Below are 27,742 nucleotides of genomic sequence, written 5' to 3'. Positions count from 1 at the left end.
CTGGACTATTTTGTTGGGGCTATTTAAACCACACCCGAGCAAGACAACACGCTTCGCGTTACTTTGCAGCTTGCAACGGGACGCTCACCGTGTCCAGCTATTCCCTTGAACCTCGGAGAAGCAGAACCTGCAAGGAGACAAAAGGAATATCATTAGCAGCAGCATCTTACCTGCAGTCTTCATCTTTAGCCACTCGCAGCTACTGAGAACAGCTTCCTCGAATCTGCACACCTCCCGGACAGAACGACCTGAAAGAGGAAGATCGAGGCAAAATTAAAGAAAGCAGTAGAGACATTTGCAAATTACAAACTGCTCAAAAGGCTTACCTGGCTGGTCGCCTCTCGGATGGCACCACTCCGGACATTCCACTCGCGCTGAAGAACACCGCGACCTACAAGGAAGGAAAACGCAGGTTAGCAAAAGCAAGATTTCGCAGCGCTGCGCATAGCGCTTCTGAAGCTTGTTAATCTGCTTAGAATCACATGCTGTGCATATGGTCCGACATCCAGTGGTAACCGCGGAGTATTGCATCTAGTCTTTCGGAGACCGAAAGGGGACGTCGGCATAGAGGTCTCTGAAACATTAGCCCTTTCGTGACGTCCAAAATCCCTCACGCACCGAGGTCCCTCAGATTGTTTTTTCCGCCCAGGTAACTGGTCGCCCTATAGCGGAGCTATTCATGAGACATTGTTTCTTACAGAATTGTCGGTTTTATTCCCCGTTAAGTCACTTTGCCCATCAAGAACATCTTCGACGAAGACTACGGGGGAATCGTCTACGGCTGTGGGTTCCGGCGCCTAAGATCCAGCGTTCGGACTTCCACGTGGTTGGGCCTTCTGGCCGGCCTACACAGTAGGGAGAGAGGGCTCGGGGTTTGCCATACTGTTATTATGTCTTTCCTCTTTTCCACTGCTTTCCTTTTTGGTCTGGTGACCCTTAGATTCTGCCCTGTGTGTAGGGTTAGAAATCCGTGGAAAGACGAGCACACGTCGTGTAACGCTTATCTCCCCCCCCCCCCCCCCCCCCCAGAGCACGACGAAAAGCGGTGTTTGGCGTGTAAACTCCTTAAACCTAAAACCCTTAAGGAGCGCCGGTTGAAGCGGTGGGGCGCGTACGGAATGTCACGCGTGGAGCCTCCCTCCCCTGCCGCAACACCAGGCAAAAGTGACAGGGGTACATCGGATGACCAAACGTCCAACGCGGACGTTCTAGACCTTGAGGCGGACTATTCTAGGGCTGTCGCGCCCGTCCCCGACCCTTCCAGGCTTGACTCCGGTCTTGCTACAGGGACCACACCCGGTGACAGGGGCATACAATCGCACCGCACAAAGCACACAACCCAAGCACCCTCCTCGGCGACTTCGTCGAAGAAGGCGAAAGCACCAACGGGTCCACCGGAAATTTCGGCGATGCCCACGGATCGGTCTGATCCGAAGCCTTCCCCCGCATCCGCAGCAACGCATGACGACTGGGCATAGCAAACATAACAAGGGCGCTACTCCCCAAATTACACGCGCCGAAGTTTCCGTACAAGAAACTTCAACGGTTTCCAAGGCCCGTACAGGCCTGAAGACTACGAGAAGGCCTCTACCTGAGAAGCTATCCGCAGGCCCTTCTGTAGCCGCAGAAGAAGTTTCCACTGCCGACACATCTTCAGAAGCTTTGTCTCCAAAAGATTCAGTGTCTATCCGTAAGAGTATCAATAGGATTGCTACGGCGGCGGGCCTAGTACCGGTTCCGCCCAAAGTTATGGGCCAATCCGCCGAAAAGTTTTCCACGGATTTGGAAGACGATCCTGAAGAATCTTACGAAGAAAGCCAGGTACCCCTCTCAAGCACCCTGAGGAGGTCCCCTCAACGCCTTAGGGCAGAGACCACGGTCCCTACTCAGTTAGGCCCATTTGGATCATCCAAGTGGACCATGGAACAATTCGAGGGGTGCATGGATCGGCTGGAGCAATTTTTTCAGAGCTTCTGATCAACCTCCGCCAAAAAAGGCTCGGGTAGACCCTAACCCTCTAATACATGAAGATATCCAACACCAAGTTGACTATCAAGAAGATGTCCAGATGGACACGTATAGGGACATCTATACAGAAGAAGAGGCCTCTTTTCTGGACAACTATGGGGAAGATCAAGGAGCAACTGAAAACTGGGAGGACACCCAGCAGGATGATCATAACTCTGATATCGTTTGCCTTGACTCTCACCCATCCACCCCGATTCGACAAGCTTCCCTGGTGGATGTTCAAATGGCTTTCAACAACATGTTGAAGAAAGCAGCAGAATTTTTTAAAATTGCCATGCTTGAAGCCTTGCCCGAACAAGATTTCGCTGAGCCCAACAACCCGCTATATATCAATGGACACGCAATCCCAGACCCGCTGGTGGTGACCAACACTCGCAAAAGAGCAGGGGGTTCCCCTTGTCACCGGAGAGTCACCCCCAGACAAGGAGTCTAAAAGGCTGTATGCCTTAGGGGAACGGGTTACGTCTGCAGCGGCCTATAGCGTCCGTATTGCCAATAACATGACGTTACTAGCAAGCTATGTCGACGTCCAATGGAACCTACTCCAGGAAGGCCTTCAAGAGGTTCCGGAACCAACCAGAGCCAAGCTTCTCCCCATTGTCTCGGAGGGTAAACTTGCCAATCAGAATGTGGTAAAGAATACCCTGGACACTGCAGAGACAGCAGGCAGGTCTCTCGCACAGGGTACTCTCCTAAAGAGGCACGCGTGGCTGCGCACGTCGGGCTTCAGGCCTGAGACCCAGACATCCATTATCAACAAACCCATCGAAGAGGCCAACCTCTTCGGGAAGGCGGTAGACGATGCGTTGGAGACAGCCAAGAAGGAGCACGAGACTGTTAAGTCGCTGCACCAAATTTCCCAGAAACCCTCTTCACAGAGGGGCAGTAATTCTCGGCGGTCCTTTCGAGGACAAGCCTGCGCCGCTCAAAACAATTTTGGCACAGGCAACTTCAACTCAAGTCAACCTGCTGCTAGCCCCACTTACTACCCCCAGAGGGGTCAGAAGCGCGGAAAGAATAGAGGCAGAGGCTCCAATTCCAGAGGAGCGTCAACTTCGGGTCAGAAATGACCAACAAGTCCAGGTCCCCTCCCATGTCTCCCCGGTCGGGGGGCGATTAACATCTTTCCTCAAGGCATGGGAGGGGATAACTTCAGACCAGTGGGTCTTAAAGACGGTCGCCCACGGTTACTGCGTGGAATTCGCCCGACCTCCACAGTTCAGACCGGCGAAACATCGATGCCTTTCACCAAAACATCTGCAGATCCTGATCCAAGAGGTGGAAGCGCTGCTGGGAAAGGACACCATAGAAGCTGTCCCGATTCTTGAGGTAAACGAGGGTATCTATTCAGTGTACTTCCTTGTACCCAAAAAGGATCTCACCATGCGTCCTGTTCTAGACCTGTGCCCAGCGAACAAGTTCATAAAGCCCCAGAAGTTTTGCATGGTAACACTGCAAGAGGTGATCCCATTGCTAAAACAGGGGGACTTCATGACAACATTGGATATGAAAGATGCAAACTTTCGTATTTCAATGCTGCCAGCGCACAGAAAATTCCTAAGGTTCGTGATTCAGGACAAACACTACCAGTTCAAGGTACTCCTCTTCGGCATAGCCTCGGCGCCAAGGGTGTTTACCAAGGTCCTGGCAGTGGCACACCTGCACAGACTTTCAGTTCAGTTTACCCTTACCTCGATGATTGGCTCATCACGAGGGACTCGTTTGACGTTTGTTTTTCGAACACCCAAAAAACAGTAGACCTACTGTTCAGCCTGGGATTTTCTATCAACGAAAAGAAATCCAGCTTAGTCCCCAGCCAAGTAAAACCGTTCCTGGGGGCTCTAATTCGTACGGAAGACGGTCTAGTCTTCCCTTCCAGCGAGAGGGTTCAGAACATGCTCCCTCAGGTTCCTCAGTATGTAGCCAGTCGAGAGGTGACGGTACGCAAAGCTATGCGTTTGCTAGGGATGATGGCGTCATGCATATACTTGGTTCCCCACGTGCGGCTGCGCATGCGTCCCATGCAAGAGTGGCTCAACAGCCAGTGGTGTCAGGCCAGCAGACAATGGGAAGATCTGTTGTCTCGCCAGCCTCGTTCTTTCTCTTTCTCTGCAGTGGGGGTCGAGGGAGAACCTCTTGAAGGGGAAAACCTTCACCACCCCTGCAGTGGAAGCCACTCTCACGACAGACGCATCTCTCACAGGGTGGGGGGCTCACTTGCTTCAACAGACAGCGCACGGAGTGTGGTCCCCTCAGGTAGCGTCCAACCATATAAACCTACTGGAGCTACTAGCAGTGTTCAAAGCATTGAAAGCCTTTCAAGAGCAACTGTAAGGGAAGACAGTGCTGGTCCTAACCGACAGCACAACAGCAATGTATTACCTGAACAAACAGGGGGGCACTCACTCTCCAGGGCTATCCAAGCTGTCCCAAAACATCTGGATATGGGCTCTCAAACACAAGATGTACCGAATATCCCAACATGTTCCAGGGGAACTCAATCTCCTCAGCAGAGATTTTCCTCTGCCAGGATAGTACGAATGGTGACTGCAAGAAGACATTGTATCCAACGTCTTCGCAGAATGGGGATTTCCAGAGATCGACCTGTTCGCTACTCAGGAGAACGCCCAATGCCGAGATTACGCCTCCAGGTACCCCCAGAACCGATCCAAGGGGGAACGGTCTCTGGATAACTTGGTCAGGGAAATTTGTCTACGCTCCCACCCCCCAAGCCCCCCCCCACCCCCGACTCCCCTTCTGAACAAGATAGTACACAAGATGCACCAGGAACCAGTCACCATGATTCTGGTGACTCCCGTGTGGGCCCGCCAACCTTGGTTCGCGCACCTGATGGATATGTCCCTCTCCCCACCAGTCAAGCTGCCCTGCCCGTACAACATGTTGTCTCAGGACAGGGGGGGGTAGACTCTGCACCCATGCCCACAAACTCTGAATTTAGCAGCCTGGCTCCTGAGGTCATAGAGTTTGGACATCTGCAACTCCCTCAAAGATGCATTGACATACTGAGAGAGGCAAGAAAGCCTAACGCATGTTATTGCTATGCCAGCAAATGGAAACATTTTGTCATCTGGTGCAGTTCCAAAGGCGTCAATCCCACCGATTGCTTGCCTTCACACATTGAGTTATATCTAACCCATCTGTTGGACTCTGGGTTAGTCTTCAATTCCTTAAAGGTTCACCTAGCGGCGTTGTCAGCTTACACCACGTCACAGCAGAAGGTGTCGTGGTGGAAAATACCTGTGATTTAAAACCTTTATTGAAGGGGTTAAAATAATTTATCCCCGCATCACTCACCCAGCCCCTGGGTGGGATCTAAATGTGGTTTTAACTAGGCTCATGGGACCCCCTTTTGAGCCTTTGCATAAAGCTAGTCTGAAAGACCTGACTTACAAGACAGCTTTTCTAGTAGCTATCACTTCTATCAGAAGAGTTAGCGAACTACAGGCCCTCTCGGTTTTGGACCCCTTTGTTACAGTCCACAAAGATAAGGTAGTTCTGCGCACACATCCCAGATTTGCGCCGAAATTTATTTCGAAGTTCCATGAGAACCAGTCAATCGAACTACCCACGTTCTTCCAGAGACCTACTAACATGGCCGAAAGAATCCTTCACACACTGGATGTGCGCAGGGCAGTCAAGTTCTATATGGATAGAACTAAACCACTGAGGAAAACTAAACAATTCTTTATTTCAGTGGCAGCTGGTAGAGAAGGGGACCCTGTCCCTAAATCAGCAATATCAAGGCGGATTGTCAAATGCATCACACTATGTTACACTCTTGCAAAGAGAGAACTGCCCTTCAAGCCTAGAGCACATTCTACTTGAGGCACCCATAGCATTCATTGCAAATGTTGCCCTAGAGTCCATTTGCAAAGCGGCAACCTGGAGTTCTGTACACACTTTTACAAACCACTATTGCCTAGACACTCAGTCTAGGTCTGATTCTCAGGTGGGACAAGCAGTAGTAAGACCTCTTTTTTCTACTGTTCCTTCTCACAACCCACCTCCAACTCCGGGTACTGCTCGCTAGTCTATGCACAGCCTGTGATTCTAAGCAGATTAACAAGCATCAGAAGACATGCATTACTTACCGTAAAAGCATTTCTGATTATTGTATCTGCTTAGATTCGCATGCGCCCTCCCTGCCTCCCCGCTCGGGGTGGAAGGAACATAGACTTCTTACTACTTTCTCTCTTCTGCGCCATCATTTACCAGAGGGGCTCAACCAAGCCAGTTCGCCGCGCTGAAGGTCCGCATACGTAAGGGAGAAAAAAGAGACATCTTAAACAAAGAAAGGCATGCAGGAGAGCAACAAAACTAAAGAACAGCAATAAGACCTACCTGAACAATATCAAACGGGCCGGCGTCCGTGAAGTAACTGGACCATGCACGCCCATGAAAGACAACGCGCCCCTGCAAAGAAGGCAGGACGGAGAGCACGCCTAACTCTACCACAAGGTGAGGAGAGGGCCTCGTAGGGGCTGAAATCATACGGGGGTGGAGGAAGGATACTTACCCCGGTAGTCTTGAACACAGTCCTCCTGTATTTTCAGGCAGAACCTTCCCCGCAGACCACATCTGGGCAAAGCTGAGAAGCATACCAGCGAGTAACCCGGCTGGGTGGCGTCCCTATGGATACCAGGTGAGCGTAACACAGGGTGAGGTGTGGGGGGGAGGGTGGTGATTGGGGGTATGAGGTAGAGGGTCGAGATAGGGGAGGCGATGCATGCTGAGAGATTGAGGGGGACCAGGTTTGTTTCCTCTTTAGTGTCTTTGTTGCGATTGGTGTGTGGGAAAGGGTGGGGGGTCGGAGAGGGAGAGGGATGAGGCCGGGGGGATGATGGTGGGGGTTTATGGGAAAAGCAGGGGGTGCATGATTGCTGGGCAGGGAGTGCCTGGGGGGCTGGTGAGGGGAGCAGATATGATCTTAGTAGGCTGTTCGGTGGATCCTTCTAGATTCAAGCAAGGCACGCTAATTACGCGCACTTTTAAATTCAACCATGGCATGCTTTTAGGCACACTTCTAAATGCAAGCAAGGTACACTATCGGACCCACTTCTATAATCAACTTTGCACAAAGAGGGTACTAGGAAGACTGCTATATTCAGGTTTTGCACAGAGAGGATATTAGGCACACTTCTAAATTCAACCAGGGCACGCTATTAGGCACACTTTTGCTTAGAGAGGCTATTGGGCACACTTCTAAGTTCAAGCAATGCACTCTGTTGGGCACGCTTCTAGATTCACGCAATGCACGCTATTAGGCACACTTCTATATTCAACCAAGGCACGCCTTTTGTTAGACTTCCAATTTTGCACAGTGAGGATATTAGGCTCACTTCTAAATTCAATTTTGTACAGAGAGGAATATTGGGGACGCTTCTAAATGAAAGTTTGCACCGAGCGGATATTAGGCACACTTCTAAATTCAACCAGGGCACGCTGTTAGGCACACTTCTAAACGCAATGCAAGGCACGCTATTAGGCACACTTCTAAGTTCAACTTTGCACAGGTGAACCAAGAACAATTTTGCACTAAGAGGTTTAATAGGCACACTTCAGATTCAACTTTGCACAGAGCGGATATTAGGTAGACTTCTGAATGCAACTTTGCATAGAGAGGGTATTAGGCAGTCTTCTAAAGTCAGCTAGGGCACATCATTAGGCGCACTTCTAAATTCAAGCAAGGTACGCTATTGGGCACATTTCTAAATGCAGGCAAGGCACACTATTAGACATATTTATAAATACTATTGTGCGTAGAGGATATTAGGGCCACTTTTAAATTCTACCAGTGCACACTATTAGGCCCACTTCTAGATGCAACTTTGCACAGAGATGATATTTGGCACAGTTCTAAATTAAACTAGGGAAGGCTATTAGGCACACATCTAGATTTAACTTTACATAGAGGAGGTATAGGGCACACTTCTAAATTCAATCAATGCACGCAATTAGGCACCTTTCTAAATTCAACTAGGGAACGCTATTAGGCACACTTCTGAATTCAACTTTGTGCAGAGAGGATATTTGGCACACTTCTAAATTCAACTTTGCACAGAGATGATATTTGGCCCACTTCTAAATTGAACTAGGGAGCGCTATTAGGCACACTTCTAAATTCAACTTTGCACAGAGATATTTGGCCCACTTCTAAATTCAACTAGGGAACGCTATTAGGCACACTTCTAAATTCAACCAGGGAACGCTATTAGGTACACTTCTAAATTCAAATAGGGAGCGCTATTACAACAGTAGGGCTTGTAGGATTTAATGGTAGGGTTGTTGGGTTTGAAGTAATTGCTTCCGTCCCCACCCATTAGACACTTACTTTTTGTTGGTGCAGATTGACCTCAGGTTATTTGCTTCTTGCGTCTCCTGCGGATACCTGTTGATACAAATTGCAACCACCTCATTGGAGCTGCCCTTTGTCTTGGGCCCTTTGTCGCAGGGCTGCTCGCCAGTAGGCTGCCCTGGGAGGGTCAGAGATGGCTTGGGTGATGGGTTTTCAGGGCCAATCAGGATGCGCGGTGGGCATGGGAGGCGGGACTTTCTACTAACCAGGAAGCGGAAGCGGGGGGGGGGTGTGCGGGAGTGCGGGCAAGGGTTTTTATACTCTTAGGGCAGATTTTGTGGCTTCAGAACGGGGCTCCACTCACCTTAGGCACACGGTCCAAAGGGGGGCTTGGGGCACGCACGGAGCGCTAGACACAAAGCAACACTGGCAGGGGGCCAATCAGGATGTGGGGCGGGCTCGGGAGGCGGGAATTTCTACTAACCAGGGAGCAGGGGGGTGCGGGCGGGAGTGCGGGCAGATTTTGTGGCCTCAGAAGGGGGCTCCACTCACCTTGGGCACACGGTCCAAAAGGGGGGCCTGGGGCATGCACGGACCACTAAAGGCACAACAGGGCAGGGGGCCAATCAGGACACGGGGCGGGCTCGGGAGGCGGGCCTTTCTACTATCCAGGAAGCGGGAGCCGGGGGGTGCGAGCGGGAGTGCGGGCAGGGGTTTTTACACTCTTTGGGCAGATTTTATGGCCTCAGAAGGGTGCTCCACTCACCTTGGGCACACTTGTCCATTAGTACCTCGCTTATTTCATCTTGCTGTACTCTCCCCCAATCACTCCTCCTCTGGCCCTTGCCCTCTCTGTACCTCCTCTCATTTTCTCGTCTCTTCCCTACTTTGTCCACTCCACTAGAGTGCCTTTCCCCTTGGCCATCAAAACCATCTGTTCAGAGGAACTCCTCCAAAACAAGGCATAAGCTCCACCTGCTAGTACACGAAAGAACCCCACTCCCCCCCCACCTTACCCTCTATTCAAACTAACCACCCAAACCATTGCTCCCGAATTCTTCCATCCGGACTACTGTGTAATTACTGGCCTTAGGCTCTCAATGTGAAACATACTGTTATGTTCTCCATAATAGTGTGATTTTCTCTATTCCTTGTCCCTGGCATATATTCTTACTCCTTACCCCTTCATCGCCCGGTATATGTCATTCGAACCAACAACGCTCATGTGTACAGACACCTTACACAGAACTGCTTCTGACCTGTGTTTTTGCCTACTATGCAAGTCAAATTCGAAAAACAGGGCTTCGACAAGGGCCTCTTTGTCACTCCATACCTATCCTGTGTGTACATGGGCCCACAGTCATTCATGCTTCAACGTCCACTTTTTTCTTTTCTTCTTTCTGCCATCGGTGGGCAGCAATTTTGCAACAGAGGAGAACATTTCAATGCAAGCTTGCAGTTTTCGGTCCCAAGAGATCAGCGATCGACATTGATATGGAAGTGTCTATCAGTATTGAGGTGTACAGCACAGACCATGGGGGTGGGTTCATTATTTGCATCTTAAACATTCTTAGATAATGCCTATTACCCTCCCTTCCCATATTACGTTTGTGTTGAAACCCTGAGGCCCTGATGGCAAACACACATACTCCTTCGTTCCGTCCCCTTTCCTCCATACTTGTGGGACATTCTGTCTTTCGGCACAGGACCGGAGCACTTTTGTGCCCTTCTCTCTTTACGCAGGGTACCCCACGCGGCCGTAACCCCTCCCTCCAGAGCTCCGCCACACTCCTCACCCTTCAGTCCTTTTCTCCACGTGGTCGGGGCTGGATGCACTGGCATCACAGGGAAATATTTTTTGTTCCCATTGTCCTTCTTTCCTGCCCCGGTTCTGCGGTCGCTTAGTCCTCAGTCTATGCCAGAGCGTCTGGGATTTGTGTCCTGATGTTCATGCAAAGGTTGCTTCACTAGGGCGGATCCCTAGTCTCTCTGTTTGGAGTGTCTGGGCCCGGACCATTGTTGAGAATGTGTTTCTTCTGCGACTCCCTCTCCGTCCGGGCACTCCATCGTCGTCTTCGGTGGGAGGAACTTTCAGCGTGTTCCTCAACCTCATTTTCAGCTTTTCATTGATGAAAAGAAAAGACGCCCAGTAAGTTCCTTACTTTTTAGGGTAACCCGACCTGGGGATTCCTTTCCGGAGCCTTCCAGGTCCAGGAGGGACTTGAGCAGCTCTGCTACCATGGTTTCCCCTGAGGTGCCTCACAGGCGTACCAGAGTTTTCTGCGAGGGTTCCCACGATGAACCTGCCAAAACCAGACCACGTTCTGAGGTTCACCTGTCTGGTGCTAAACTTCAGCCCAGTTCATCCGGGGCTTTGGACACCAAGGTCTCCTTTTCTGGAGCTTTCTGTACTGGGCCACTGCTTGAGGCCCCTCTCGAGGGAGCTACACGTACCGGGCTAAAACCCGAGGTTCCTCTTTGTGAGGCTAAGATCTGTACCGACAAAACCGAGAGACATGCTCTGAAGGTCTTTTCTGTGAGGTGGATTCCTCCGCATCCCCGCGCTCAGGGACACAGTGATACCGGTTCTGTCGAGGGGGCAAAGAGGGTGGTCCTAAACCGTAACTACTCTAATACCAGCTCTGGCAAGGTTCCTCCTCTGGAGGCTAATTTTGGGGCCACCTCCAAGATGTCCAGTAAACATCTCAGATCCTTCAGTACCGGCTCTGCCGAGGATCCTTGTGTCAAGGCTAAGGTGTTGCTTAAGTCCCCTGACCAGCCTGAGGAGGTGGTTGCTTCATCTACACATGTGACGCTGTTCTCTTCAGCCATCGACAAAATGGCGACCCAACCCTCATGGTCCACGGCCTCCATTTTGTTTTTTTCCCTTACACCTCCGCTCTCGACATCGGGTGCTGGCAACCTTCTTTTTGGGGCTGAGCTGCCGTTTCCACATAAAGGGGACAGTAAAAGGACGTTTTGGCAGAGGCCCATAAGGTTTGGGATAAGCCTCACACCGGGCTACATATCAATAAAAGAATTGACACCCGTTACAGGCTTCACACCTCTGAGGAGATAGCCTTGGCGTCTTGTCTGCTACCTTCCTCGTCGGTGGTAGCCACGGCCACGCTTCAATCCAATCCATCCTCCGCGACCTCGACGACTGCTGCTCAGATTCTGTCCAGGAAAGTCAAGATTCTGGACTCCTTGGACAAGAAAGTCTTTGCCAACTCACCACTCCAACTTCGTCAAGCAAATTACCGAGCTCATACTGGCAGCAGCTAATATGAGACTGTGCAGGAGCTGGATGATTTCCAGGAGTGTATTCCTGCGAATAGGCTAGACGACTTCAAAGCTGGTTTGTCGGATGCCAGGGTGTTGGCACAAGATCTGCTGGTAGCTGTGGCACACCATGTAGTTACCTCAGTTCGAGGCCTTATGGTGGGAATTGACCCCTCCCACCAGGCATGGCTCCATGCAACAAAGTTTTCGAAAGTTGCAAGACAAAGTTCTGGACCTTCCCTTCGAAAGCAAGGAATTGTTTAATTCTTCTACGGATGAGGAACTTGCAAAGACCAAGGCGAGCACCCAAACCGCCAAATCTTTGTCGGTCCTGGCAAAGGTCCCAGCTAAGGCCCCTTATACACAGAGGTCAGGGTCTCCGCCTCGATCCTTCTGTCTTCAGGAGGTTTCAGGAACGCCAGGCACGCAGAACTGAACCGCTAGTTGGTGGCACCCGTCCAACAACGTGGTTCGTTTTTCTCTCGACCATCAGCCTCCTCTCCAGGCTCCCTGCTGACAAATCTGCAAAATGATATTGTTTGTCGGTTGCACAAGACTCCGGTGGGAGGACGAATCTCGTCTCATCTGGAGGCGTGGCAGACCATCACGAAGACCTTTGGGTTTTGTTCATCGTTCAGGCAGGCTTTCGCTTGCCCCCCTCTCCCCCGCTCCCCCCAAACCCCCCCAAAACCCTTCAACCCTCCCTTCCAACGGATCGGGACTCCCTCCCTTAGAGCAGAGGTACAGAAACTTCTAGACCTCAAGGCGGTGGAACCTGTTCCCCTTGGGGAGCAAGGGGTGTGCTTCAACTCTCATTCGTTGAGTGCACAAACCCAACCAGGCTGGCCGGCGCACTATCCTTGACCTTTCAAAGTTCAGCCTTTCTCTTCCCCAAGAGAAATTCAAGATGATCACGCCCTGCCAAATAAAGTACTCTCTTCGGAAAGGCGACTGGCTCAGTGTAGTGGACATTCAGGACGCGTATATGCACATCCTGATATGGAGGCCGCATCGAAAATATCTGCGGTTCTCCCTGGGAGGGGAGCATTTCCAGTTCCGTGTACTCCCGTTTGGTCTCAGCTCGGCGCTGCGTGTCTTTACGAAGATGTCTGTCATCGCAGCTTTCCTTCGACTACAGGGTGTTCATGTATATCTGTATGTGGACGACTGGCTCCTGCGCAGCCCTTCTCCACTGACGGCTTTGAGCAATCTCCAGTCTCTCCTCCAGCTCGTGTTCCATCTTGGGCTGTCGGTGAACTGGTGGAAATCTTCCATGACAGCCTCCCAAGACCTTATTTTCCTGGGTTTCCATTGGAACACAGTCGACTCCAGGGTGTACTTGATGGCGGACAGGATTGTGGATCTATTCGCCACGTGTCGGCTCTTCATCCAGTCAGAGCACATGACGGCTTGGTGGTTCCAAAAACTTCTGGGCCTCATGACTTTGTGCGTACTTGCTCTTCCTCTTGCATCTCTTTCCTCTTTGAGACCAAAATGAGGCGTACTCAGCTGGCTCTTGGAGCTCTTGGTGACAGGCTTTGGACTCGGATTCCGAGATGATCCCAGTTCCATCCTGCATAATGACGGATCTTCTATGGTGGTCTTCGACCAACAATCTTACAGTGGGGGGGGGGCCTCCTTTCAGGAGCCCTTCCCACACGTGTCGATTACCATGGACCCCTCCCTTCTGGGTTGGGGCGCGACGCTGGATCATCTCCAGGTTTTGGATCTATGGACGCTGCAGGACAAGCAGTTCCATATAAATTATTTGGAACTCCTGGCTCTGAAAGCTTTTCATCCATCCATCACGAACAGGGTTGCCTGCATCCGCACGGGCAACTCTGTGTCTGTTTTATATCAACAAACAGGGTGGCACCAAATCACCACCTCTTGTGGAACTTGCTTATCTGATTTGGGAATGGGCCATCCTGCACAGCATTTGGCTACTGGTAGTACACATTCCTGGTCAATTCAATGTAACTGCAGACTCACTCAGCCGGCAAACCGCAGCCAGCTACGAGTGGGAACTGAACAGAGGTTCTCTCCTCCGTCTTTCGCCAATGGTGCACTCTGGAATTGGACCTCTTTGCGACTTCTACAAACGGGAAATTTCCTCTTTATGCATCCAGGAATGGTCTTTGGGCCTCCTCCCTAGGGGACGCTCTCGAAAATTCCGTGCCACAACATGAAGGCCTGTGCTTCCCACCTCTACCTCTGATTCATCAGTCACTCTGCAAGCTCAGGAATTCATCGAATTGCACTCTCCTGTTCATAGCTCGTTGGTGGCCAGCCAGATTCTGGTTCTCGGAACTTCAGCATCTGGCGACTCTTCCTTCGATCAGATTGCCATTGATTCCCAACCTGTTTCACCAGTGCGATCAGCAGATGTGACACCCCTCCCCACAATCATGCGGCCTGTGCCTGAATTCAAATCCTTAGGGCAGTTTAACTTGTCCGAGGACAATATGCGCATTATCCAAGCGGACAGGAAATGTTCTACAAGGTCTCAGTATAGGAGCAAGTAGCTGTGTTTTTGCCACTGGTGTTTAGCTAAGCAGCTGGACCCCAGACGTGCTACGATTGACACTGTCCTTTCGTTCATATCTCATCTTGCAGCTTCGGGCATGCATCTCTTGTAGGACTTACTTGTCGGCTCTTGCCGCCTACCTGTCCACTGACAGCTGTACCTTTTTATTGATGAACCCAGTAATTAAAAGGCATTTTGCAGGTCTATTACATCTTTTTCCACTGGTAGGTAATCCTCATCCAAAATGAGATTTGAATGTGTTCCTCACGCTTTATGCCATAAGCCATTTGAACCTAGGCTATGGCTGATCTTAAATACCTTTCATGGAAGGTCGCATTTTTGATTGCAGTGACTTCGGCAAGGCGAGTAAGCGAGCTTCAAGCTTTGTCTGTGGAACATCCGTTCCTCACTTTCCATAAGGATAAGGTTGTGCTCCGCACTCATCCTTCTTTCCTACTGAAAGTAATGACTGATTTTCATTTGAATCAATCTATCTCATTGCCTGTCTTTTTTCCAAATCGGGACTCAGCTGCCGAGAGTTTTACACAATTTAGATGTCAGGCGAGATCTACTGAATTCAGGGGCTCCTCACAACACTTTGTTACATTCGGAGACCCGAAAGGGAATCCTGCTTCAAAGGTTACTATCTCACGATAGATTGCCTCCTGTATTTCAGAAGCATATACCACTGAGGGTCTTCATCCTCCGAAAGGCATTCATGCTCATCTTGTGCGTGGCAAAGCGGCGCTGTTGCCTTCCAAAAGTATATTCCCTGGGAAACCATTGCCAAGGCGGCTATGTAGTCTTCCCCATCAGCCTTTTGTAAGCATTACTGCTTGGACATGAGCTCCATCACCGATGCCCAATTCGGCCAGGCTGTTCTTAAAAACCTTTCAGTAAAGTTTCATACACCTGTATTATCTGTGAGTAGTGGTTGGGCATCTCCCACAAGTATGGAGGAAAGGGGACTGGACGTAGGAGTATAACAGTTACTCACTGTAGTGACTACCTTACTCCTAGTCCATAGTCCCCTTTCCTCCATACGCCCGCCTGCTGTCCCCTCTAAGTATCCTCTATTATTGCTTAAATGGTCTCAGACCTGACGATGGAAAAGGACTGAAGGGCGAAGTGCGGGGCGGAGCTCAGCAGTGCAGGGTTACGGCTGCGTGCGTGCCCCACGTAAAAAGAGAACGACAAACATTTTCATTTTTTATGCTTTTTAACAAAAGTGCTGCGGTCCCGTCCCAAAGGACGGAATATCCCTCAAGTATGGATGAAAGGGGACTATGGACGAGGAGTAAGCTAGTCACTGCGGTGAGTAACTTTGTTAGTTTAAATTGTGCCCACTGTGTAATTCAAAATTCCCACTGTGGGATACACAAACAGTGTGTAACAGTTGTCTCTCTCAAGACCACGCCTAGGATCGCTACGGGGCATGCCGAAAATGTAAACGTAAACCCAAAACACTCCCGCAGCGTCGGCAGATGCACTGGGCAGTATTCGCCATGCAGGCAGAATTTGAACATGGCGGGTCTGAAGCATTGATATTGGAACTTGAGGTCAGGGCGTTAAGCGCAGGGGTCTGAGGTGACTCCCAACAGCCAAACAGATTCACCTGAAGGCCGGGGACTTGCTGCCAATCCCCCAGGTCCTGCTCATCAACTAAACACGTTATGGCAAAGTCTCCTGGAGATAGAGAGGCTGCAAAGCCACACAAACATAAATGCATCAAAAAAGGTTGAGACCAGGGTGTAGATGGGTCTGGATTGACCCATAATCGAAACGACAAAGCGACTTCACAGGCATCTACTGTGCTAGGGCCTCTATGCTGACAGAACCAAAGAGAAAATAAGGGTTTGAGGGAACGGCGGCGGGGGCACTATCTTCAACTATGGAGCAGAAGGCCATAGATGATGTAATCGACTCCGAAGAGGAGTGGGAAAAGGAAAACCCAGCATTGAAATACTCAAGACTTAAACACCCCAGATCTCCATATTGACTTAGTCTGAGGATACCTCTCGACGCCAAACAGAGTAGTCTTAGAAGGATTTCAAAGAAACTACTGGATTGCTCACATCTTTCTTCAGGAACATTTTGCTTTACCTTCCAGACTACCAGAGATTTGGTACAGGCTAGGGTTCGACTTCTGAAGTTTTAGTATATGGTGCTGGGTGCCTATGTTTTGATATGTGCTTCATCTGTTCTGTCTACTTTCGTAAATGCACTTATTGTTTGAAAAACTGCTTTTGATTCAAAAGTAGCATCAAACTCATAATGTGTTACCCAACTGTGAGTTGTATATATGTACTACATTATTTGTACTTTCCTTGAAATATTTAAGGTGTGCCTTAGTGTAGTGTGTATATAATAACTAAGCAATAAACCCCGACGGGTGGGGGCTTTCCCAGGCCAGGTAATGCACCGTGCCATTTAGAAGTCCAAGCTAATCGAGGGCTTTAACATTGGCCCCAAACATTGGCTTTAGCATTACCTGCCCCAGTAAAGCCCACTGCCTGGAGGGGTTTATTGCTATTCACATCCCAGCATGTTTACCGAGATGCTAATAGCTGTTTTTGTTGAGAAATATCACAGTTGCCATTTCTCAACGTACAAAAAACTACAAGCCAAGACTGCAACCATGGATTAGGGACGAGGGAACTACACGTAGTCCTGTCTCCCATTCCATGGCGGCCATTGATTCAATAGCTGACCTTTTCCTAACTTTTGGAACTTTGATTCACAAACCATGGCATTGTCCAAATCCAGTACTAGGGAACTAGTCCAGTTTTACTCGGAAGTGTTTCTAACTGATCGCACATCTGTGTTGTACTGGGTTTGAATCATATGCTTTTCTAATTTCTTAAAAGAGCTAATCTATTTTATACACAAAGGTCTGGGAGCCCCTCTACCGAGAACGAACATGGCCAAATACCCTGTTCTATGGGAAGGTGCCCACTCGGGAGGGTCTACAACCATGTTTTAGCTCACTGTACCATTCACAGAGGAGAAATGGCCATACGCAGATCAGTCTTTGTCCCACCCACAAGGGCAGTCCAGCAACGAAATGCTAGGCAATTCTCCTCTGAACAAGAGTACCAACAGCAAGCCTAGACCAGTGTTTCGGCATAGTCTGGCCTCATCATTGAGGTGAAGCGGTGCCTCTCTAAGCACAGTGAACGAGGGGTCCACGTCTGGTTTACCCTGGGTAACTTGGGGTGAAACCCAAAGTTCCTAACATGCACAGAAAGGTCTGGGAGCCCCTCTACTGAGAACTGCTGTATTTTATAGTAGTTGTGTGACAATTCTTAGCTAGAGCTTTCATTGATGAGTGTGTATTCTAAAGGCCAAATAAAATATATATGTTTAAACATACCTGTATTAACTTGATTTTTTGGAGTGCTTTGTGTGTGTGTGTGTCGCCATAGCCCTAGACCACACCCCTCCTTGGTCTAAGCCTTGCTGGTCTGCTACCCACCTTTATTGGGTTTTGCTAGGCTTCCATGTCTTTTCTGTTCACCATAATTGGTTGGCCTCCCAAAATCCACTAAAAGTGTGTTTTGGAAATCTGAACCGTATGTTGGCTTTTTTAAGTCCTACCCCAGGTAGTGACTTTAAAAAAAACCCTCCTAATAAAAAGATTCCATTATAGCATGCTAACACCCTATTTATTCTTATTATTGCTATGTCCTATTTTGTAATTTCCACTTGCCCATCTGCCATTCAGCTTCCCTACTAAAAGGTGAACAAGATGTTCTTATAAACCCCATTTCTGACGTAAGAGTATGGTGTATGATGTGGCATGTGGGGGCTTTAGAAGCAGCACCTGAGGACGTCTCCAATTCGGACAGGTCTTACATAGAAAAATCTGCTCTTCCCCACCACTTGTTCTTAGCTGTGGAAAAATCCAAGGTCTAACTTTTTGTAAATATTTAGTCAGTCATAAATGTTTTAGTCCTTTGTATCGTTTTTAGTCCTTTCTCCACTAATGTATCACTTCACTTTTGCTCAGTACCTGTGAACTCTGTATATTTTGCTCTCAAGACTGCTACATTATTCATAACTTGGTAAACCAAGAACGTATCCAACCTCTTGATTCATGTCTTTTAGAGTTCCCTATGATGAACTTGTACAATGAGCTAAACGATATGCAAGCCAAAATGAATTTCTCCACAATCCAATCCCCTTCTAAGCCCTGGCCATGAGAAGGTTAATGGCTCCTTTCCACCAACTTGGTTCAAAGGCCAATTCGTCCCAGTGATACCTAGCTTCAGCCAACCAGTATGCTTTACAAAGGGCCATTCCAACATATTGATTTAAGAAATCTCTTGAGCCATATCCAGACGTACACATGCAAATCACTAGTAAATGTGCTTTATTATTTGAGCAGATTTACTTTTATAGGATTTACATTCACAACAGCAGCATAATTAGCCATTCATAAAAACGGCGGCGATACATAAAGACCAATATAATTTTGTGGAAGGTGGCATTGACCAGTGGTAAGATGGATTTCTAAAATCTGGCCGGGTGGACAGATTTTAGGAGGCCACCCTAGTTGTAGTGAACAAGGACTCTGTGTTTAGCCAAACCCAATCAAGGTAAGCATGAAGCATGGGCAAGGCTAATTCTCAGGAGAGGTGAGTGGGGTCAAGGCTCATTGAAATACGCAATGATCCCACTTAGATAGGTAAGTACTTTCTAGTGTAGGCCCGAAAACACACTAAACAAATGAATCAAGCTGGTAATGTTATCACACAACACTCCTAAATATAAAATATTTATACAGTTATAGAGTTGGTAAATACAATGCATACAACTCGCCATATACCTGAAAGGAAAGGTAAATAGTTGGGCGATTGTATTAACAGTCCACAGTAATAGTAGCCCTAACATTATATGTCAAACCCTAAGTTGAATGGGGCCTTGTGCCAAAAAATTCACAAAGTACATTTAGAAGTTGAGACAAAGTTATGAAATGTTCCTGTGGGTGTGATGATTCTTCCAGAAGTTGTTCAAAGGGATTTGCAGGTGAGTAAGTGACTTTTTCTAGCTTCTAGAGCAGCTTTTTCAGCAAATGTTTAAAAAGCAATGGAATGGAATAATCCTAATGGAGGGGAGGTAGAATGGGGTCGCTGGAGATGGGTTTTCCAGCTGTTGGATCCAGTAAAAGATGCCCAGGAGCTGCGGGTGCAAGCAGGTTTCCTGTCTGGTCCAGGAGCTGAGTGCGACACTTTGCAGTGAGGAAATGCATCAGTCACTCATGTATCAATCTTCATGACACTCTACCAAACGGAAGGAAGCCGGTTCCAAAGACAGTCACCACACATGGGCAACAGCAGGCATCTCAAACAAAGGAAGCCTTCCAGGACAGGACCCGTCGATGATGGGACACTAAAACTTAGCAGGAAGGTGACTTGTAGTACAAGCTGTAGGGCACCGAATGTTCCTGGCAAAAACACAGAACGACAACGATTGTGGCACGGTGGTCCAAAACTGAGCTGTTCACTCCACCATGTGGTCCAGGGACACCTTTGAAGGCTGCAAGATCGTGGGAAGGCATTGAGACTGGCTGGTCCCACCAGTCCAAAGTCAACGCACCGACAAGGGTCTTCTGAGATCAGTAGTGCAGCAGGGCTTCACTGCAGCAGGAACGGTGACCAGGCCTCTTCAGGATTTGTTCATGGGTCTTCAGTCGGCTGAACAGCTACACAAGATACTTGGCTCCTCCTCCGAACTGCTGGAATGGCTGCAGGACTCTTCTTAACCCAAATTCAGGTAATTGATCAAACTCAGCTCTCGAATAGAAAGGATCTGCACCACTCATGTACACCAGCAGTCGTCCAGTCGGGTACTAATGTATGCACACTAAACATACTGGCACCAATATGTGAATTAGAACCAGACCAGACAGTCCGAGGCCACTCCCCGGGCCCAAACACACATGGCATGCACTAGCCAGTGAAAACAGCAGCTTTCCCGTGCAAATACATGACCATAAAAGGCAATTCCTGACCTGAGAAGACAGGACGAAGGCCAAAGAACAACATGACCAAAGAACAATCGAAAAGTCCTGTGGCACGGGCATTTTTGGACACTAGCCACAGTTAGTAAATGTAAAACGCAAATGAGCTTACAAAATATATTGCAAAAATGGTACACAAGTACCAATACTGCTCTGTACTGAAAGATGCTTCGTGCAATATGACTAGGTTTCCCTTTTTTGTCTTTTGACTTATTGGTTTGGGTAACTTTGTTTCCCAGTAATGACAGTCGGAAGGACTAGTCCATTTCCCCATAACAAATTGGCAAAAGGCCAGTGAAGCGAAGCTGAAGACCTCACTTCTCTGCAAAAAGTCAGGACAAGGTGTAAAACAAAAGCAAACGTTTTGGGTTTCATACAATATGGAGGGAAAGTTGCCTAAAAGAGATTTCCTAATAATGAAGCAGTTCAGTTTGACAACTGAAAACCTTTTTGTATTTTCTTGGTTTTCTCTAGTTTGCCTTCTCCTATTTCTCTCTAGCGTCTTTATGATTCGGATTTTAGGAGTTGAGGAATTGCCAATAGTGTTCCAGACGATTACTTTTTAAATGTTGTATGATGGACATCGGTGACTCTTGGATGTCCGTTACTGCTGCAGTTGCTTGCCTCTGTCTCCTGGTTTATTGCATGGGAGTATTTTCTATAGTTGATCTACATTCTTTTGAGCAATTATAGTACATTTATGACGAATACCTGGGTGTGTAAATGTTTAACTGAATGTTTCTTTTATTGCTGCAGGTTATTACTACTATTCACATGACAACTCTTATCCGCAAAATGATGTCCCAGGGGAGACCCTGTCAACACACCATGCAAGCCAGGTTTCTTTCCCTGTCCCCATGGACCAGTCTGGAACAGACAACAACGTTCATGCTAATACTAGCACTGCAGAGAATGAACAAAACGGACAAATCTGTGATGCTGGCTTTGTTCAGGATTCAGAGGTACTTTTGTTTTCACATTTCGAGGAAGGGGGTTTGAACCAAAGTATCTTTTAATAAAGTGAGCTGTGGTGAGATGTATGTCCTGTCCTGGCCCTCACCCCACCATATAATATACACTCATAGAATGAGATCTATTTTTTGTTTGCCAGCAAGATCAGAAATGTGCACAAACGCAAAATGTGCACACCATCTTGGTGAATTGCTATTAGGCTGATGGGGCTGCAGTTTCCAGTTTCTATAATACTTGTGCTTTTGTGGAACGGGACTTCTACATTTCTATAGTTCCCGTGTGAGTGCTTCGTGTCATTGCACAGGGTTATAAGTAATGCTGCCACCACAGCCACATTTTTATAAAAAATTACATTTTTATCGAGATCTTTAATCTGGATTCCTCCTCCCACTCCTAATGCCCCATAAATATGTATTGCCCAACTCAATGCTTCTTCATTAATCCGTTGCCTTGCATCAAAGGTCTCCTCAGCAGATTTTTACTTGTCTGCTGGTTGCACAAACATCTCAGAAACAAACAGTTAATTTGCTGAGATGTTGTACAATTTACTCAGATCTCCTGCACTCCTTTCTCCATACGTATGGAGTTCCTGTTTGTGGTACAGGACCAGAGCATTTTTTGGTGTTTTTGTTATAACTCTTTCCAAATTAGATTGGACATTCACGCCTCCATGCACGGCTGCCCAGTCCTTTTTTCTCCTTTTGACAGGACCCAGCTCTGGTGCAGCTCTTTTTCCCTTGTTTTTTTCAATCTTTCCTTAATTCCTTTGGTTCCAATGTCTTCCGGCCCCTGGCGGAACTTCGGTACCCTCGACCATGCCTTCTCTAGACAGTTTTGCGACCTGCACAGGATACCTATTCACTGTGCCTGGACTGCGTGATCGGGAATATCGGTGGGGATTGCTGCTGGTGTTGCTTCCTTGTAGGTCTGCGCATGTACTAGTCTGTGGCGACATTGGGAAGACATTCTCCATGCCTCCTCCTCATTGTCAACTTGCTGGAGGCGCAAAAGCATCAGGAGGTGTAAGTACTCGCCCCCCATTTAGAGCACCACTGCTAAGGATTCCTTTTTCCGGCATCGTCTTGACCAGAAGGAGTGCCAGCCCCCCTTGAACTACCAGAGGTTCATCCAAGGTTCTCCGTCTAGGGGTAAGTCTGGGCAGACCACGAGGTTCCCCAGTCAACAGTTAAATCCGGATAGGAGCCCAAGGATCCCCAGCCTGAAGCAAATTCATATCCCACCGGGAGAGCTAAACTCAAAGGGGCGGCCAGTCAGCTCCTCCTTTTTAGATGCATCTATATGGGCCAGCTGGATGCTGTGCCTGATTTTAATTGTCAACATTCTGGTCCTGATTATTGCAGGTTTCCTTATAAGTAAATGGTCTGCAAATATGGCATTAACAATTAAGAAATTAACAATTGGTTTCTGGTCAAGCATTTAAGAGCAGATGATGAAAGTTTTTGGCTTTCTATGGTAACAAAAACCCCTATTCTCTCGTCATCTACAGCCTGCACCCTTATGCAAAAAATGTGATGGTGGAAGGTTTTAAGTATATTGTGAGCTTAGCCAGTGGTTATGACTCATTCAAAACATTCCAGCCATCATTCTTCACTTTTTCAGAAGTCTCATCAAGTGAGATGGGCATGCCCAGATGTGGATCTCTGGCTTGCTGTGGCTAGAGACCCCAGCTAAATCTCACTGATGCCTTGTGTAGCCAAAACATGGCTGGGTTTACTTGTGGTCTCTTGCGCAAGTGTTGTGTCCTAACAGTTGGGGCTGTACTGTCCCATTAATTCCACCTGATGTAGGACTATAGAAGACTCGCTCTTTGGAGTACAGGGATCCAACTTCTAGGATTGGCCTGAACTACCCAAAAGGTTTGGTAGCTCTCGTCAAGCAGCCAGGCTTAGTCTAGGAGGGCGGAGGGCTGTAGGTAAGTGTAGCTAAGTGTTAGGTAGAATTTCATTATTGTGCAATTTTCTCCCCACTTGTGAGTCACCCAGCACTTTGTGATGGACCCCGCCCCACTCACTCAGTCGTTTACTTTATATCTGGGACCCATGTTCAACCCTTTTTGGCTATTTATCTTTTTGGGGTAATGCTTTCCTCTACCTTTTAAGGCATCTGCACTTTATTATTGCAGCAGACAGCAATTTCTGTGCTGTTTTGCTGCAGGCTCTTTCAGCTGACCTTTTTATTTTCCTTGTGATAACTACTGTTTCTAAGGATAGGGGATAATATATATCCTGCCTAACTTTTATTTAGTGGAATCGGCACACCCGACCTTATGTGGAGTGATGAGGGGACATAATGTATCCATTTCCCACTTCTCCTGTAATTTACTAGTTACAGTGACCAGTTCATCCGAAGCTTGTTTTGAGTCCCAACGAGCCAGTATCGTGAAGATCGTGTGCTGGGCGTCCCATCGTAAGAAACTGATAGTCTGCTCCTGCCAAAAGTTCCTTCTCTCCAGGCCAAGAATCTGAACGGGAGCTGCTGTCGCTTTACCTTGGGGACCCGCCGGTGACAGTCTTCTTTCTTTATGTAAAGGTACTTGCCCGCTCCATGGTACTCACCTACGTGCTTGCTGTGTTAAATCGTACTACTCCTGAGCTTTCTGAGACACTTTGGGGTGGACAACCCAACTGAGTTGTCCCAGGCTAAGGGTACTAGACCTTTTGGTCTACAATCTTCAGGGGGTCTCCCTGACCTCCCCGGACCACATTTTAACTAAACATTTGACCTAGCTGCAACATATAAGAAACATGCCATTTTGACAATTTTGAGAGACCCTCTTTCTTTGTTGTTTACCCAGTATCCCCACTGACTTTGACACCCTCACTCCCAGATAGGGCTGGACTTTATTTTCTTTTTAAACTTTTCTTTATTGGCAAGATGTAGCAGCCGGAACAGTGCAGATTAGAACAGTGACACACATTTCACATTGAAGCATAAATTATGGCGTACAATTGTTACAGAAGGTCATATACAGTCCCAACAGTGGTTAATTGTGGTAGAGGCGTGCATCATGTAACGAGATCGGCCCCCGATCAGGAGAAGGAGGGGATGACAAGTGCTCCAAGTCCACCTTATTGTTCAGGTAACCACAAAACTCTGTCCATATGTATTTAGGGCAAGCATTACTAGGCAGCATGTTAACATAGTCTTCCTCACAGGATTGTGTCCAGGTGAGGGCCTTCGGCCACATCTCCAAAGAGTGGGGGGACCTGCGCTTCCAGCACTGCAGAATGCATTTCTTTGCCACACTCGCCGCCACTTCAAAAACTTGGCTACCCGTTTCGCCTCTGTCCCCTCCCAGAGCCCAAACAGGAGAGACAGGGGTTCGGGATCTACACAGAACCCCACTATCTCAGAGAGGGTATCGAGCACCGCGTTCCAGAACGGGGCTAGTGTCCCGCAGGACCAGAACATGTGTGCATGGTCCGCTTTGGTAGCTCTGCATCTCTGACATGAGTGGGATTGATCTTGGGCAAATTTTACAATCGCATAAGGGGTGTAGTACAGGCGATTGAGCAGCTTGTATTGGATACACCTAACTCTAGAGTTAAGAGAAACCTTGCGAGTGTGCATGCACATCTTGGACCACATATCATCTGTGATGTCTAATCCCAGGTCCCGGCTCCAGGCGTCCCGTACAGTGTGGGAAGGTCCAGCAGCACGTGCCAGCAACATTTTGTACAAGGAGGATACAATACCCCTACAACCAGCAGAATTGGCTATATAGCAGACCTCGGGGGGATTAAGGAGGTTCGTTCGGGTATGAAGGCCACAAGCCCTGGACCGCCGCCCTAATACGGAAGTATTGCAGCATTTCTAGTGGGGATCTGGAGTGCCCCGGCCTCCACGTATCTGGGGTGATGAATTTCCCGTCAGGGAACAGATCAGAGAGTGATCTGTATCCCAGGTCCGACCAGTGGCGTATTAGGAGCTTATCCTGCGTGGGGGTGAGGCCAGGGAAAGACCAGAGGGGAAGCCATTTGTAGTACGGGGGGGAGCCCGAACTAGGCGTCAGGATCTGCCGCCATGCTTTAATAGTGGAGGCCACTGGGTCAGCAGGGGCCTGCGTAAGATACGAGTGAAATAGGATCAGGGACATGACATTCACCTCCTCGAGTGAAATAGGATCAGGGACATGACATTCACCTCCTCGGTCGCTAGGATTTCAAGTTTAACATGCGGGGGGGGTTCCTTGTGGTGGTACCAATATGTAGCATGTTGGGCTTGGGCTGCCGTCCAGTACTGGGTGAGGTCAGGAGCACCCAAGCCCCCCCTCTCGTAAGGGAGGGTCATGTGCAGCCACTTCCTGCGGACGGCCCCCGAGTGCCAAAGAAAACGGGCACACTCCGAGTGTAGGTCCGCAAAGTATTGTTTCCCGGGCCAAAGAGGAACATTAGCGAATACATACAGGAGTTTAGGCACGATGATCATTTTAATTAGGGATAGTCTCCCTGATAGTGAGAGGGGGAGGTTCCGCCACCTCTCCATTCTGGTACGAGCGTACTGTGCGGCGGCCCCATAGTTATCAGACACTAACGAGGCTTTCGAGAGGGCCACCTGGACCCCTAGGTATTTGATGCCCTCGGGAGCCCATTTGAGAGGAAATTCGGATGCAGGCTGGGGGGTTGCAGCAGTAAGGGGAAAGATTTCTGATTTAGAGTAATTTATGGTGAAGCCCGAGAATGTGCCAATTTTAATAATTTCTCACATGATCGGGTCGAGGTGGACTGAGGGGTCTCTGACATATAAGAGCACTTCGTCTGCGTATAGTGATATGATTTCGGGAGTGTCCCGCAGGCGAATCCCTTTGCGCACGTGGTTGTTTCGCACGCTATCGGCCATGGGCTCGATGGCCATAGCAAATAATAAGGGAGAGAAAGGGCACCCCTGCCGTGTCCCCCTGTGGAGGGAGAAGGGAGCCGATAGGCGAGAGTTGACCAGGACTCTGGCTACTGGATTAGTGTATAGTAATTTAATACAGGACATCATGTATGGGCCAATCCCCATCTTTTCCAGCACCGCCCACAGATATTGCCAAGAAACCATGTCGAACGCTTTTTGGGCGTCTAATGTCACGGCCACCGCGTTGGCTTGGGGATCAATTCTGGAGATGACGTTAAACAACCGCCGAATATTTAAGGCAGTGGAGCGGGCCGGCCCAAATCCGCTCTGGTCAGGGTGAATCAGATATTTCATGATGGGGAGGAACCTGTTTGCTATGATTTTGGCGAAGATCTTGGTGTCGGTGTTGATGAGGGATAGAGGTCTATAAGATCCGCATTCATCTGGGGGCTTGCCCGGCTTAGGAAGCACGGTAATGATAGCCTCCCGCAGGGACCGGGGGAGGGGGTGGCAAGGCGCAGCGACTCCTCCCAAAGCTCGTGAAGGCGCGGAGCAAGGAGATCAACATGCTCCTGATAGAACTCGGCGGTCAGGCCATCCGGACCGTGGGCTTTCCCCTTAGGGAGGGCCGAGATGACAGCAGTGATCTCGTCAAGGGTGAAGGGAGCATCTAGTTGTTCTTTGGTGTCCAGGGATACTAGGGACATTGGGATGCGGTCTAGGAGGTCGTCCAGGTCCTGCGGGTTGTGCTCCGGTTGCTGTGCATAAAGGGTTGCATAGAACTCTGCAAAGGTCTCAAGAATGGGCCGGTCGGACCAGTGTCGCACTCCTTCGCTGTCAATGATACTATCAATACGTGCCCTGCCTCCCTCAGCCCGGGCGGGACGGGCCAGAGTACGGCCTGGTCTCTCTCCCTCCCCATACTTTCGGGCCGCGATGGGGCGGGCGAGGTATCTTATCTCGCTATGGGCAAGGGACTCGAACGTGTCTAGTTCAGTTCTAATTTGCGCTAGTATGGGCGGCGTCGGGGTGGCCGCATATTCGCGCTCTAGGTCTCCGAGCCTGGCCTCAGAACGGCGCAGAGAGTTTCTAATATCTTTCAGTACCCCGGCCTCCCTGGAGATGCACATGCCCCTGATGAAAACCTTAAAGGCCTCCCATCTCACCCCGTCAGTTGTGTCATGGCGTTTGTTGCTATCAAAAAACGAGGTAATATCTGCAAGGATGTCAGCCTTGAAGACTATATCGTGTAGTGCGTCAGACTTAAATCTCCAGTTAGAATGCAGAGGTAGGGCCGGGCGCAGGGCGATATCCAGCGTGATCGGGGAGTGATCAGAGAGTGTGCGAGGTAGAATCTGAGAGGTGAGTGTTTTGCCCATGAGGCCCGCAGAGAGAAGGAACAGGTCAATCCTGGAGTGACTGTCGTGGACGGAGGAGTAAAATGTAAACTCTTTCGACATTGGGTGGAGTACCCTCCAGGCATCCACCAGACCAGCAGTGAGCATGTGTGCGTGGAGGCGGCGGGCGGCCCTCTGTCCAGGTCGGAGTCCAGGATGAGGTTCATATCCCCCCCCCCCCATATGATGGTAACCCCGACATAGCCAAGGAGGATATTAAGGATATGGTCAAATAATTCGGGTGTATCAATGCATGGGGCGTATGTGTTGACCAGAAGGCACTCCGCATTGGCCAGGAAACAGTGAAGGATCACATATCTACCCTGGGCATCGATATG

General features: G+C 48.9%; 1 protein-coding gene across 1 annotated transcript in view; it reads left to right on the top strand.

The window, feature by feature from the left end:
- Positions 1-27,742, top strand: part of AGGF1 (angiogenic factor with G-patch and FHA domains 1) — a 905,326-nt gene that overhangs the window by 120,625 nt on the left and 756,959 nt on the right. Inside the window, exon 3 of the mRNA XM_069627444.1 lies at positions 20,932-21,137. Coding sequence (XP_069483545.1) covers positions 20,932-21,137 — 206 coding nt within the window. The remainder of the gene's footprint in view (positions 1-20,931; positions 21,138-27,742) is intronic.

Source organism: Ambystoma mexicanum, chromosome 6p, assembly GCF_040938575.1.
Source record: "Ambystoma mexicanum isolate Mex_15411 chromosome 6p, UKY_AmexF1_1, whole genome shotgun sequence".
In the NCBI taxonomy this organism is placed as follows: Eukaryota; Metazoa; Chordata; class Amphibia; order Caudata; family Ambystomatidae; genus Ambystoma; species Ambystoma mexicanum.
Note: the sequence above shows the minus strand (reverse complement) of the source record. Positions and strands in the feature narration are given on the sequence as shown.